This window comes from Pezoporus wallicus, unplaced genomic scaffold (assembly GCF_028554395.1).
Source record: "Pezoporus wallicus isolate ANWC-B61680 ecotype Strahan unplaced genomic scaffold, APGP_CSIRO_Pwel_v1 contig_6658, whole genome shotgun sequence".
Classification (NCBI taxonomy): domain Eukaryota; kingdom Metazoa; phylum Chordata; class Aves; order Psittaciformes; family Psittacidae; genus Pezoporus; species Pezoporus wallicus.
The window spans coordinates 5,572,938-5,587,737 of record NW_026642312.1 but is presented as its reverse complement, the minus strand read 5'-3'; the positions used below and the strand labels follow the sequence as shown (position 1 = coordinate 5,587,737).

Sequence of the window (14,800 nt, the reverse complement as noted above, 5' to 3'; positions counted from 1 at the left end):
GGCAGCGGCACACGGGCGCTCGCCGCCTCACTGCCGCCGTCGGGAGAGGCACCTTCCGGGGATGGCGAGGTGTCCGGCGGCACGCAGGCGGTGACCGGGCAGTGGCAGGTGGCCGTGCCCCATGGGCACCTACCGGCGCCGCCCTTGAGCGGGAGGGCGCGGGAGGGGTCGCTTCCACGGTCGCCCTCGAAGGCGCCTCCTGCTCCTGCCGCTGCCGCCCTTGGGCACTTGCTTTGGGGCGCCCGCCCTCTTCGCTCCGCTCTGCTCCGCTCCCCTCCCCGGCGAGGAGGAGCGAGGCTCCCGCCCCCACCTCTGGAAGAGCCGGGCAAGGCATGTGCGTGCGGGGTGGCGCCTTCCGGAGGCGCACCAAGCCCCGGGCTGGCTGCGCCGCGGCCGCGGCTGCCCGGCGCACCATGCCGCTGCCGCCGCCGCCGCCGCGGCCCCTCCTCTCCGCCTCCCGCGCGGGAGCGCGCTCCGCTCCACTCCCCGGTTGCCTCCTGCAGCAGCAGCGGCGGCGGCGGCGGCGGAGGAGCTGAGGGAGTTGCGCGGGCTCTGCCCGATGTGGCAAGAAGCGATGATGATGAGGAGGAGACGCCGCTACCTGCTGGAGCGGGCCGATCAGGCGGGCGGCGGCGGCTGCGGGGCGAGCGGCGAGCAGTCCCGCTCCCGGGACTGGCTCTACGAGTCTTACTACTGCATGAGCCAGCAGCACCCGCTCATCGTGTTCCTGCTCCTCATCGTGATGGGCGCCTGCCTGGCCTTGCTCGCCGTCTTCTTCGCCTCCGGGCTGGTAAGAGACGCCCTCCCGCTCTGGGACCCACGCCGCCCGGCATCCCCGCTGCCGCCGGCCGGTGGGATCTCCCCGCCCGGCTGGCATCCCCGCACTCGGCGCCCTCCGCCGAGCCCAGCCTAACCGAGTCTGGTCGTGTGGGGTGGGACGGGGCGTGCGAGAGCCGGTGCCGCTGCTCCTGCGGAGGAAAGTTGGTGTCGGGAGGAAGCGGGGTGGCGGCGGCCAACGACTGCGGAGCCCGGGGACCCCCCGCCCAAACTTTGCTGCCCGGTGTTCTGAGGCGAAGCTGGAACGGCGGCAGCGCGGCTGATGGAGCGAAAACTGAGTCAACAAACGCATCGAGTTTAATACACTTAATTCATTGGCTCCGCTCCCTTCCAACTGGCAGCTCGGCCGTATTGGCCTCTTCTGTGGCAGGGTTTAAATCGCCCCACAAAAATGCAGCCTGTACCAGTACCTGAAATAACATTTTTATGGCAAGCAAGCCATAAAAATAACAATTTTTATGGCAGTGTTCCCTCTTTCTTCCCCCCCTCATTATACCATTTTCTAGAATTTGACCCGTTTTCTTAAGAAAGCTTTTGGGTAGAGCAGCCTTCGTTTATAAAAAGGGAGGTGAAGTTGGAGCGGTTGGACGCCTTTTCTGCATGTCCAGTGCGGGGTTTCCAGCCTTTGGGAGGAAAAATATGTCACAGCGGCAGATGACAGTCGGTATCAGTTTATCTCACACAGAAATCCGTGGCGTTTTGCCCTTGCGTTGAAAGCAAAGGAAGAGCTGCAGAGGGCAGTAAAATTCTTGCTCCTCACAGTTTTCCTGCTGTTAGCTATTAGAGGCAGGCTGTTTGCGTTACTGTGTGCTTCTGAGGTAAGGAATGGGGATTTGAGGAGTCTCAGACTTTTTATTGGTTTTATTTTTTTTTTCCTAGATAATGGTCTTCTGGAAAGCTTAATGTTTGTTTAACATTGAGAGTGAGGATTAGTTTAGTATAATCTAATGGTTTCTTTTCTAGAGGCACAGCTCATAACAGTGTTTCTCAAATCGACAGAATCCTGCTTTCTTGCTCACAACCAAACTTTTGTCTTAAAAACTGCAGGAACTGATTGAAAGGATCAGCTAAATTTAGAGTTAATTGGTGTTTTATTTGTTTTTGGTATTTGTATTAAATGTTCTCTGAGGTTTTTATTTAATTTGCCATTCTTGCTAAATACAGAGCAGTTGTAAAAGAGCTAATGTGAGGCCAGAAATGGCAACAACTCATAACTCAGTTGTTTAATGCCTAAATGCTACAGTTTTGAAGCTCTGTGTACAAAATACAGGTTTGACACCATATCTCATTCTGGTGTGGTGCTCGTCCATCATAGCTGAAGGGACCAACGATGGAAATGGAAGTCCGTCGAATGCTAAGGCTGAGGCACAGTTATGTGTGGAGGCATACGCAATACTCACCTACAGTCAACGCAATAGATCTTGGGCTTGACAGTATTTAGCACTACTTTTCATACCTTGGTACAATCTACAGCTTCTTTACAAGTTGCACGAGGTTATTTTCATGATTCTGTTTCTTGAGGTAAATCATTCACGATAACAATGGTGGCATAAACCTGGGTCCAGATCGAAGGACGGCCAAAAGTTATGGAAACAAAACTGTGAGCTGGCTGGATCTTGCCAGGCATTGCTACTTCAGAAAGGGGGAATTTTATAGTTCAGTCTGCATTTGGAATTCCAGACATACCGGAAGAGGAAAAAAATGCTTTTAAAACCTTTTTCCTGAGCCTTTATCTTCCTGTGGCTAACAACTGGAAGGGTGAGTGGAGAGAGAGGTGGGGTTCATCCTTAAAGTTTCCAGTCAAGGGATGAAAGTAACTTCAGGCGAAGAGAAAGCTTGCCTATATAGACTTCCAGCCACAGGATGTTGGACAAAATCCTTTGGAGCCCTGCCCAGAGTCTCACCTAAAAGCGTTTTATTCTAGTCTAGCTCTGGTTGCATTTGTGATTAAAATACTCCTGAAGGTTTAGATCTGTTTCTCCCACACCTGAATAAAGAATACCCTTTTCATATAGCTGTACAATCTTAGTAATTGTTTTTCATGCCTGATTATATAAAAGGTGTACACAGGAGAGTCTGAGCCACAAGGGTCAGTATTAGTATCCTTGTCTTTATTTTGTGTATCTAGTATGTATGCGATTGTTTTGATGGGAGATTTAATTTTGTAGAGGAGGTGTAAATGATTGGGATAGTTCTGTGTAGGTCTGTGCAGGTCTGTGCATTTGAAGTTAATCTTTCTCAACAGTTGTTTCCTTTAGATTTTGTACAAAGCAGTTAAGATTTTACTGAAAATTACCTAAGCCCGGTGTGGAAACAAAACTCCAAAATGACTCACCACAGCACTTGATTCGCATTTCTCACTTGTACTTCAAAGAAAAGGTTAGAATGTGGAATGTAGGATTGGACATTGTTAAGACAAGATGGATGTTCATGAAGCATGAACCATTTTTATGTTCTAGGCTTTCTTAAAAAAACCCAACCCTGAAACCAATGGAAGTGAGAGGCTTTCCTTCTATTTTAATTTTTTATTTGGTTGTTAGAATATATCGCTGTGATGGCTGAGCTGCCTTTTTTTTTTCTATTTTTATTTTTATTGGCAATGTATTTTTAAATGTTCCCAGACATAGCCAACAACACAGGGGTGTATTCCACTTACTCAGCTATTTCAACCTGTCAGAGTTATGAGCTGTAGCTTTCCTGATTTCAGATGAAAAATTTATAAAAGCTGTGGCAAAATTAGAGTAAACAAGATTACTTACAGAGTGTGCCTGGAAGTCTGATTACTATTCTTTCAGGCAATGGGCTGTGATTGTTACTGAGAGCAGTTTCTTGAGAGATTTTGCTTTTGTTTGTTTCAGAAAACTATTGTGATTTTGACCTTTGGAATTAAGCACTCTATCTTCTCAAACCCAGAGTCTGCTTGAAAGGTGATCGTTCACAGCTTAGAGTTTTAAATAATGTACTGATAATATCAACCTTTGAATTTCCTGTGTCAGAGTATCTCCTGTATTTGTCTGTACCTGGCGTCAACTGAAACTGGCAAAATGAGATCAGTCATCCATGTTTAGCTGCTGCTTTAATCGATAGAGAGTAAATTATTTTCTCAAACCTGTGAAAGCCTTCCAGTGCTTAGAAATGCCAGGGGTCAGCTTCATTTTCTGTTTGGTTATTGTCTTGTTCTTTCAATATAATATATAGGACAAGCTCACTAGTTGCCCCCCTCTCCCTTTTTAGTACTAAAAACTTATGACCATTTTTAGTGATACCTAGAGCAGTTTTGTCTCTGGCCAGAACATGCTTATTATAACTGCAATCTGTAGGAGAAAAAAAAAAATAAAAAAATTTAAAATTCATAGTGTAAAATGTAAGTATATCCAAAATATTTGCAGTTGTGATGTTTTGTTTCTTATGTAGTTAAACTAAACTGACTGAAAACAGGGATGATGCCCAAATTGTACAATTTATTGGAAGGCCATAACTTTCCTTTATCCATGTATTTTCTAAGCATAAAAAGTGCACAGTCCATAGATACAGGCTTCAATTAAAAACTGAAGTTTGGAGCTTTCAGAATCTTTTAATACTTGTGGTGTAAGTGGGAGAAGACCTAAGTCTGTCAAGATCTTCTTTCTGTCCCTTTTCCCAAAACTCATGGTCCCCAGTTTGCTGCCTGATGTACATGTTTTCTTTTAGACTGGCCTGTGCCCCTTGCTCAAAGACTGCAATCTTGCTGTGAAGTGTTTACCTTCAACACTAGCCTTCAGACCTTATCTGTCTCCCAGATCCTTGTGATCTTGCAAAAGCTCTTAAGTTGTGGTTGTCTATGTATTGACATGGATGTGGAGCTGCATGTTTCTTGATTTGATCACTGGCCAAGTAGAGCATGTGCTGGGTGAAAGGTGCTTCTACGGTGTGGCATTCTGATGTCTTCCCTCTTCTAAATTACCATGAGGTGGCTTTGGGTTAGCTGCCTAATGATTGTCTGTTGGAACAGAGGTATTACTTATCCCCCTTTCTTATCCCCCTTAACCACTTTGAAGTTCCTGAAAAGTTCCTGATAATGCAGTGATTCCTGAACCTTTTAAATGATTCATAAATTGAAGAAACTAAAGGTTGACTGCACACCTACATCACAGACATGCCTAAGTACCTTCTGTAGCAAAAATAGGAGTAGGTAATCATTCTCAAAGGGAGAGTGCAAGTAACCAGGGAGGTGTACCTACAACATGGCAGATGTACCTTCTGCAGGAAATGTTTGTCTGGCTTCAGATTGACTGGATTTACCTTCAGCTGATCCTGCGTGGAAGCAGAGGTAGCTGCCTTGTTCTGAAGGAACACATTAAAACTTTATAGCTGCCAACCTGTCTCTGTGCAAAGAGAAGAAAAACGTAAGAGTCTTGTAAGGATCCTGGGTATTTAAGTGATATGTGATATTTCTTTGGGCCCTTGGTCAGAATGACAGCAAATCCTCCCTCCCTCTAATTGGTCTTATTCTAACAGAAATACTTGCTGCTTCTGTTAAAAACTGGATATCAATCACATCCTTCCAGATTTTCATTATCAGAATCTCAGCTTGAAATGGAGGGGAAAAAGTCTTCCAGTCCATGTGGATAAAGTAGCTTTGGAAGACATGTTCCATCATTCTCATCACAGTGTCTCAAGTGATGAAGTGTCTGCATAAGGCATCCGCTGCATGCCTCCAGTAATGTTCTCATCAGTACTCTGAATCTGAAAAAGTCATCTGTCCACTCCAAAAGGTCACCTGGTGGTGGTGGTGGTATATCCCTATCCACGAGATGCTCTGTTATAACCTAATTGCATAGAGTAATACAGCCATATTGTATGTTCATTTGTACTCTCAATTTTAGGATTTTTTTTTTTTTTGAGATCAGCCCTGTATAATTTAAAGCTTTTTTTGTTTTGTTTTGTTTTAAGAGCACCAACTGTCTTCCCAAAGTACAAGAATACCCAAGGTCTGAAAGCATTCCTTGGAATCTTTGCAGACTGAAAGTAAGCCAAAGCATCTGCTATACTGGTTTCAAATTCCAGCTTATGCATTCCCCCAAAAAAGAAAGCTAAGTCACAGTAAAGGTAATGAGGTGGGAAAATCCTCACTAATTGAAGGACAAGCAGAAACAGGGTTGTTTGCATGCTTGATGCCATGGTTGTTGTGCCCAGGAGGTATTCTACCTCTTCTTAAACTCATTCTGCCAGATTATTGCTACTACCAAGATGAGGAAGAATTCAAAACAAACATTAGTGTATTTATAATACCTTTTCTTTACATAATTCCCACTATAATTGTTCATACATTTCTGCTTTCACGTCCTGTTTTGAAATGTTCCATGAGGAAATCCTATGTTCCTATGTCTTGCCTCTAGGCACCATATTACAATATATTCTTCCAACTATAGCTGCTGGCTATTTGGCAGCTCTAGTTGCTAGCTATTTGATACAGTCTTAGGATATTGCCATCCCTGCCCAATGTTCCTTCCAGTAGTATTTCTGGTTGTCTGAACACAACTTTTGTAGTCAGTGTTACCTCTGTAGTTAGGCCCAAGTTTGCTGCATTTTCCTGTCTGAAGCAGGAATTGCCTAGCTTTGTGTCTCGCTTCATTTCTCCCTACTGCATCAGTCTGGGCCTTTCTTTGTTTTATTTTTTTAATGTCTCTCCCAGTACATCTGTAGTTACTTTTAATGTTGCTAAAAGCTCGTCTCATTTGCCAGTCCCTAACAAGTCTGGAAACAGTGAGCCATTGAGATAAAGACATGCCGGTGGCATACCTGTTTTTTTATCCTTCATATTTAATAACATGAATGCTGAATAAGTACTGGATAAAACCATAGGTATGACTATGTTGGAAAAATACTTAGTCTTGAACTGTAACCTTAATAAATGAATGTTTTGTGGATATCCTGGCAGTGGAAAGGTTATTTAATGTCACATATTGTGACTCAAAATTGTGGATCCACAAATTCTAATCATTAGTGCAGTTGACAAAAATGACATACTGACTAGAGCTATTGTTTACTGAGATGCAGTGGGAATAAGGCAGATGATATATTGGGCTATAATTGTATGCTGTCTTTATCAGCGTCAAGCCAGGTATGTGGATTCACAAATCATGTATTGGCACCTTCATAGTAGATCTGCCATGGACCTGTGAATACCTGTCAGCTTATCTTGCTTAAAAATTTTTCATTTGGTTCGAAGTTCCTTGTGGACAAAGATATCTGACCTATTTGGGGGGACCTTAGAACTGCTATAAAAATGGCGAACAGATTTCTTTGGTTGAGGTTTCAAGGGGTTGCCCAGATAAAGGACATTAACCAGAGATCTCAGTCTCTGCATTTATGCTGTGAATAAGAAAGCTTCCTTGTTATAACGGTAGAAGTCACTGGAATCTTCCAGACTGTACCATGAATCAGTCCAAGACTGGAGTGCCATGCCAAATGGCATGGACATTTAACACAGACAGAAGTGATCTGCAAATCTCTTGAGCAGCTGGGTGTGCCAGCACCATGGGAACAAAATGTAGCTAAACACCTGTAGTATTTCATCGCAAGCCAAGCTGTGATCCCAGACAAACTAAGTACTGCCACAGTGGCTTCTGCATATTTCAGAAAGAAGAGTCAGCTCAAGCCTTATTGATATATGATGGTGGGAAGATAGCAACAGATTAAACTTCTGGATTGGGGAACTGTACATCAAAAAAAAAAGCGAGTTAGCGCAGTTCTGCCCCTTTCCTTTGCCTTCTGTTTTTTCATTTGAGTATCATTCCTGATGTTATTTAAAAAAAAATATCACCTCAAAAGAAACCCCAAACCAAAAATGGCTCCACACATTTTCTTCTCCAGATCTTTTCTTTTTATATCTTGAATAAGCAACCTCCGGACACTGAATTTCAGATGATGCTGAAAATTCAAGTGACTGTTGCACCATCTGTGCAGAGGAGTGTGAGGCTGTCTCTACACTTATCCTCCCAGTTGTCTGTTTCTCCAACCTGTATAGAAATGTTTTATCTCTTTTCTATAAACAGAATTCTTGTTCTTAGTGGTGATTATGTGATGTAAAAGTTCCTTGCTGTTCCTGCTTGGGAGACGAGAGGAAGCAGTACCCATCAGTCTCTTAGCCTTGCCCTCAGGTCTGTTGTGTGAGCATCCACTTCTTGACCATCCATGTTTCTAGTTTTGAAGTTTCTCTAACCTGGAAGATGTGCTCTAGATAGCCTCTGGTTGCATGCTCATAGTGTGCTCTGGAGGGCAGCTGAGGTAAGATATGATCTGGCCTGGATATGTTTCCCTTATATCTTCAGGTACAACCAGTCTGGTGTTTGATCACTGGATAGCCCCATGAGATCCCAAGTGGACCAATGGCTTTTCAGAGCCACTCACTGGGGTTTGCAAAAGTTGTTAGAACTTGCTTTTTCCATCTGTCTCCTCAAGCAGATGTACTGTGTGGTGTAGAACCTCTTAAAGACCCTAATTGCTGTGGCATGCAGAGTAGAAATGCCCACTGCCTGGACAAGTGGGATTGCTGTGCTTCCAATTCCACGTAAATTTCTCCATCCCTATCTCCAATTTACTAGCATTTTGGTCCGCCCTGCAGGAAAGTTCTAGAAAGATTAGATTCCCCCATTTTTTTTTCCAGCAAGACTGAATTCAGGTAGAAGACTCGGACACTTTATTTCTCCTGCGAGGTGTGTTAGGAAAACAGATGCTCTTTGAACTTGGCTCAGGACCTGAGTGCTGGTGTTCCCACTCTGACAGAATCATAGAATTATTTAAGTTGGAAAACACTCTTAATATAACTGAGTCCAACCATTAACCTGACACTGCCAAGTCCACCACTAAACCATGTCCCTAAGCACCACATCTACATGTCTTTTAAGTATCTCCAGGTAGGGTGACTTAGCCACTTCCCTGGGCAGCCTGTTTCAATATCTGATAACCCTTTCAGTGAAGAATTTTTTTCTTCATATCCAATCTAAAGCTCACCTGCTGCAACTTCAGGCCATTTCCTCTTGTTCTATCGCTTGTTACTTGGGAGAAGAGTCCAACACCCACCTTGTTAAGGCTTCCTTTCAGGTAGTTATAGATAGCAATAAAGTCTCCCTTAAGTCAGGTCTCCTTTTCTCCAGGCTAAACAACTGCAGTTCCTTCAGCTGCTCCTCATAAGTCACTCCTCTTTGCTTTATAAACCTTGGAAGGTGATTGGGCTGTCTTTCTTTGATGCAGCCACTGTGGTAGTCCTTTGTAGTGGCACAGTGGTCTGAGCACAGCCTGCTCTGGTCAAGACCTAGAAGGTGGTAGGTTTTCCAGATCATTAACTGCTCTTGTAATCCCTATTGGCACCCTGTTATCTTGTGCCAGAAAGTGGCCACAGTTTCTCACTTGGGCTTACTTTCTTCTCCAGCAAGCCCAGGTAACTTCCAAATCTGATTGGTGGATGGTAGGATTTTAGGCACTTTAAGTCTGTTTATCACTGAAAGAATTTACCCATTTGTTTTTGGTTACTTTGATTTTTACTATTTTCTTATGTGTGCCTTAATGCAATGGGGTAACAATACTTGTTAAATAAGTCCTCAGCTAATGCTAAATAGAAATGTCTGTATTTGCAGAATCTTTCTTTTATCTGTTTCCTATGAATGTGTCTGAAGTTTTGCTCCTTTATAGAGCTTTTATTTGGCATGGTTATCTTTCAAATGTAAGTTAATGTGTAGTTACCTTTATTTGAAATTTTATCACTGTAGAAGTAATACCCATTGCAGAACATGAGCTTGATTTTGGAGTCAGAAATGAAATAAGAAAGCTCTTTGGGTTTGAGGTTAGTTGAACTGAGAGACATATGAGAGTGTGGAAAGTGTCCTTATGGGAGTAAACTTTAAGAACATTTTCTATGATAATAACTGTGTTTAGTAAGTAATTACAAAACCTTAGGAAAAACTTGAAAAGTAATTACACAATGACAATAGTGACTTTTTGATATTAAAACTATTTTTCATGTTACCTTATTATGCCGATATGTTAAATCTCTGTAATATTGTGGCAAAATCTATTTTTAAAAAACTCAGTAGAGAAAAAAGTCTAAGCTTACCTTTTTCTTCATTAACCAGACCTCTAAAATGAACAGTTTCTCAATGTGCTGAATATGTGCTCCCTGGTTCAAAGTTTCTGATCCTTACTTTTAAGCAAGTTCCATCTTGACATTTTTCTTGATTATACCCAGATTCTCAAATAATTATGTCAGAAGTAAAATGATGAGGAAAAGCCACCTTTTAACTTCCATATAAAAGTGACAGTCAAAATATGTAACTCGGTATTAAACAGCTCAAATAATCAAATGAATATTAACTTCCACTGGTCTATATGAGTATAAGGAAGGCCATAATTTCACTTTTGTGTTACAGTGCAGTTTAATCTGAAAAACATGTCTTTGAGTCTTGTGAAGTAATTTATTATCCATAATGTTTAACTGATGGAGCTCTTTCAACAATGACATATTTTGAATGTATTTAACTGCAAAGCATAAATTTTTCATAAGCGTTCTACTCAATTTATCTTCATGTATCCACATTTTTGGATGTTGCATAAATAGTAGCTGCATTTGTTGGAGAGTTTCTTTAAGATTATTTTTGAAAATAAGAAGAGGAAGGATTTTGAGAACATCTGAAAAACCAGCTAAACTAAGTTATTAAGCTGCATCTTCGGAGAGGAATTCAGAACCAGTATGTGTAGAATAAAGCATGAAAGAAGAATATGTTGATCACTACATTTACATTACAAATATTCTAAATGATGTGAGTAGGCACTAATTAGCTGTGGAGCCTGAAATAATTAGTTTCATCAAGGTACAAACTTTTTCTGGCTTTGCTGCATATTGTCTCAGCCCTGTTCTGAAGGGACACTTCAGGGAGCAGAGTGTAATTAACTGTCATTGCTCTCTGGAACATGGTTATCTTCTTTGGCTGCTAGCTAGTGCCATTGCATAGGACAATTTTGTAAGTGCACCAGCTGAGTATTTTAGCCACTAATAACTGGGTTGAACCATCTTTTTTTTCATGGGCTGTTAAATGTCTTAAAGTAGAACTAGCTACCTTTGGTAATTGACAGCCTGAGAGAAGATTGAGGTGGTGCTGGAGGATGAAAAGCATGACAGGACCATTCATGTTCCCTGACCCCTGTGAGCCCTCTGAACACCTGCTTATTAAATAAATGGTAGTATGCACTAACAGATTCTATATGACATGCAGTTAATGATATTAGAGGATACAAATCAGTGGAAGATAAATCGAGAAAGCTGTCTATATGACAAGTGAGGATGTATAAAGAAATGGGAAGAGCTGCTTACTGTTCAGGTTGGGTGCATGAGGTTTGCACAGGGCATATTCATGTATATAAAATACAGAAGCACACACATCCTGATTCTGCTAAGTATGTTTTTGGCAGGGATAAGTGTCTGATCTCTCTCGAATGCTGTATGATATAGTAGGAATGGTCACAGGCTCATGGGGTTCCCTGGCTACATATTTGCTGCACATTTGAGTGTGGGTAGCTCAGTTAGAGGTGTTCCCTGTTGGTCTGAGACGGACACTACCTTTGAAAATCAAAAGAGCAGTATCAAAGAACATGCAGAGAAGAGAAACCTTAAATACAAATGTCACAAATGTTACTCCATCAGTATCTAGCCACTGTGTTAGAGCTTTGACTGTCCTTGGAAACTTGGCTTTTCCATTTCTTTTCCTTTCATTTAGAAGTGGTGGTGGTAGGACCAGAATTGTTTACAGTGTTCATCATGCTTTGAGGTGGCATTATGATGTTCTCTCTTGTTTATTCTTTTCCCATGTTCTGCATTTTGAGTTGGTTTTGACTGCTGGTGAGCACCAAAGTGAAGTTTTCACAGGTCTACCTATGATAAACACCAGATATCTCCATTTCTAAGTGTTAATAGTCAACCAAGAGCCTGTTGTCTGTGTATAAAATAAGAATTGTTTACTTTGAGCTGTATTACTTCACATACATGTCCCCTAAAATTCATCTGCCGTTTTCTTGCTCAGTAGTGACTATTATGAGATTCTTTTATAATTCTTCATAGTTGGCCCTTATCTTTGTCAGATTGCTATTCACCCCTTTTCCCAAGTTGTTTATGGATATACTGAAAAACATATACCCTAGGATTATTGAGGACTTTTGTGGGCACTTTGGGACCTTTGTTTTTGACAAATTTTCCCAGGATAGATACCAGACCTATTGGTACTCCCCTCAGTCTTTGGGAGGGATCCCAGGGGAGACTGGAGTCACTTCATATTCCTGTCTTTGGATAGTGGGGCACTTTTAGGTAGCAGTTACGTGTTACTACAGTTTTGGCTATTTCTCCTTTGAGTCCCATTGGCCTTTTCTGGTGACCCTTATCTCCCTGTGGTGGTTCTTTTCTCTCTAATGCCTTATACTGATACTTCAATTTGAGACAGATCTTCTGATGTGTTCCCCTGTATAAAGTATTTTGGAATGAGAATTACCACATGCTGAACACAGATACAAAAAAAAACCCAGCAACCCCTTTCTGCTACAGTCTGCTCTTCTCTAGCTGTTCTTTTTAGTACCTGCTTCATCTGTTTTCTTAGAAATCCTTTATCAGGCTGCCAATTTCTGATTAAGTTTCAAAAATAATAATTTGTTACTTATTTTTATGCTTTTAAAAATGACTTCTCAAGCTCTTTTCTTGGCTTTCATTACTGAGTCTTTATATTAATCCAGATACATTTTATGATCCTCTTTATTATCTTTTTAAGATAGCTTTCAGAAACTTCCTTGCTTGGCTGTTCAGACATTGTGGTTGTGTTTTGGTCTTTCTCAAGTATTTTTTTGGGAATTGATTATCTTTTGGCCTGTGCCTCTGAGTTTTACAATGTCTTCAGGCCAACTAGAAAGATTTTAATCGGTAAACTTCTAGCTTCCCCTTTCAATTTTAGTGTTTGGATTTTGTCTTTTGCTTGATTAATAAGCTTTGTCAATGTTAGAAAACAGTTTCTCAATAGTAATTTTTTTATGAGCCATGTTCTTTCCACTTCTTGAGATTAGATTGAGGGTTTCTCTTTCTTCGTATGGGTGGTTTTTTTGTTTGTTTCTTTACATCTTTGTTTTGGTTTTCAGCTGTGCAAGAGACATAGGCAGTGGTCTCAGCTTCCATCTGCTGTTGTGATCCTTAACCAGTCTGAGTCACTGAATTATCCCTTAACCTGTTGTGTTTTCTTCTTTGACTGACTTTCTTTTCTCTGCATTTCTTAGAAGCTCAAGTAGTTTCCATCCTGATTGGAGGATGTCCTCTAGGTCATTCTTTTTTTTTTTTTTAATAACCTTTTGCTTGTTCAGTGTAGCTTTTTGGTTCATAAGAACTTTGTTAATTGTTGGTACTCCTAGATTGTTAATATAAACCTTTCGTCAATCCCTGCTGAAGTGTATGGTTTTCAGGCTTTTCTGCTTTGTCAGTAGTCTCCTGGGGGGTCTTTTTTGCGCCAGTTTTCAGTAAGACTACTGTGTAAATACTGTTGCTTTAACAACAGGCATTTTAGTTCTTCCATCTAGCTTCTTAGGCTTTTGGTGTTTATATAGAAGAGCATATGCTTTCAGTTGGGTGTTTTATTTCTCAGCAGAATTTTTTGAAAGTATCTGTTGGTTCCGGCTTTTCTTTACCACTTTCTTCCAGCTTGAGTTTAATCAACTTATGTGCTTTCCTTTAGTTGAGATATACAGGTCTCCATGACATTAATGCTTCTCTTAAACCACGTACTGTGTTTCTATAACTTCTTCAGTTTTAATGTTTTCTGATGACCCTTGAAGTGCCTGCAAACTCACTCTTTTCTCATTTAGATTAAACTTGGCTGCCTTTTAGAGGCTCCTTCCCTATTCCTAAAATTTCCCCATTTCTTTGAATTCCTTAACACATTTTCTAAGCTGCTTATTGAACCTTTGCTTATCACCCTGTCATTGTTAAACAATCATAGAATAGTTAGGATTGGAAAGGAGCTTAAGATCATCTAGTTCCAACCCCCTGCCATAGTCAGGGACACCTCACACTAAGCCATGTCACCCAAGGCTCTGTCCAACCTGGCCTTGAACACCACCAGGGATGGAGCATTCACAGATTCCTTGGGCAACCCATTCCAGTGCCTCACCACCCTCACAGTAATTTCCTCCTTATATCCAATCTAAACTTCCCCTGTTTAAGTTTTAACCTGTTACCCCTTGTTCAGTCACTGCAGTTCCTAATGAAAAGTCCATCCCCAGCATCCCTATAGCCCCCCTTCAGATACTGGAAGGCTGCTAGGAGGTCTCCACGCAGCCTTCTCTTCTGCGGGCTGAAGAACCTTACTGATTCGTTTTTATATTTACATTTAGAAAGTGTTTCACTGATCTCAGTAAAAAAGTGATTTTAATAGGAATTTGGTATAGTAAATAGTTTGAGTTAATTCAAAGCGTGTGGTATTTCAGATCCCAGCAGGAGTCCTCTCTATATAGATTCTTGAATTCCAGTAGATGAATAAAGGAAAAAGTAGCAAAAAAATGAGGGACCATGTTAAAGGACTTTATGCTAAACCCAGTATTTTAAATGCTTGTTTGTTCCTTTTATAGAGTACTTTGTCAGGCTGTATGGTTTTATATAAACCAGTGAAATGCTTTACAGCAGCTTTGCTGTTTAAAATTAAACTGAGGGCATGGCATTATCTGGAAAAGGAAAGAACAGGCTGTAGAATGAGAGAAGGTTGTGGGTTTTGGAAAAATGAAAATGATTCTTCAGATTTTAGTGATGATAAGATTATCACATACTCCTGAAGAATTTATGGGGTTGGGAAAATTTCTAACAGTACACTCTTTAATTTCTTCAGTAATTAAAAGACAGCAAGACAGAAAACACTCAGGAAGACAGATCTGTCAGGCAAGATCCATGTATTGCAGGCTTAGCCAT

The 14,800-nt window shown here is 41.4% G+C and overlaps 1 protein-coding gene across 2 annotated transcripts in view; it reads left to right on the top strand.

The window, feature by feature from the left end:
• The first annotated feature begins 359 nt into the window (after positions 1-359).
• The window catches only part of ADCY2 (adenylate cyclase 2), a 209,046-nt gene continuing 194,605 nt past the window's right edge, over positions 360-14,800 (top strand). For both annotated transcript variants that reach the window (XM_057428819.1, XM_057428818.1), the window contains exon 1: positions 360-790. In XM_057428819.1, coding sequence (XP_057284802.1) covers positions 560-790 — 231 coding nt within the window. In that variant the 5' untranslated portion in view covers positions 360-559. The remainder of the gene's footprint in view (positions 791-14,800) is intronic.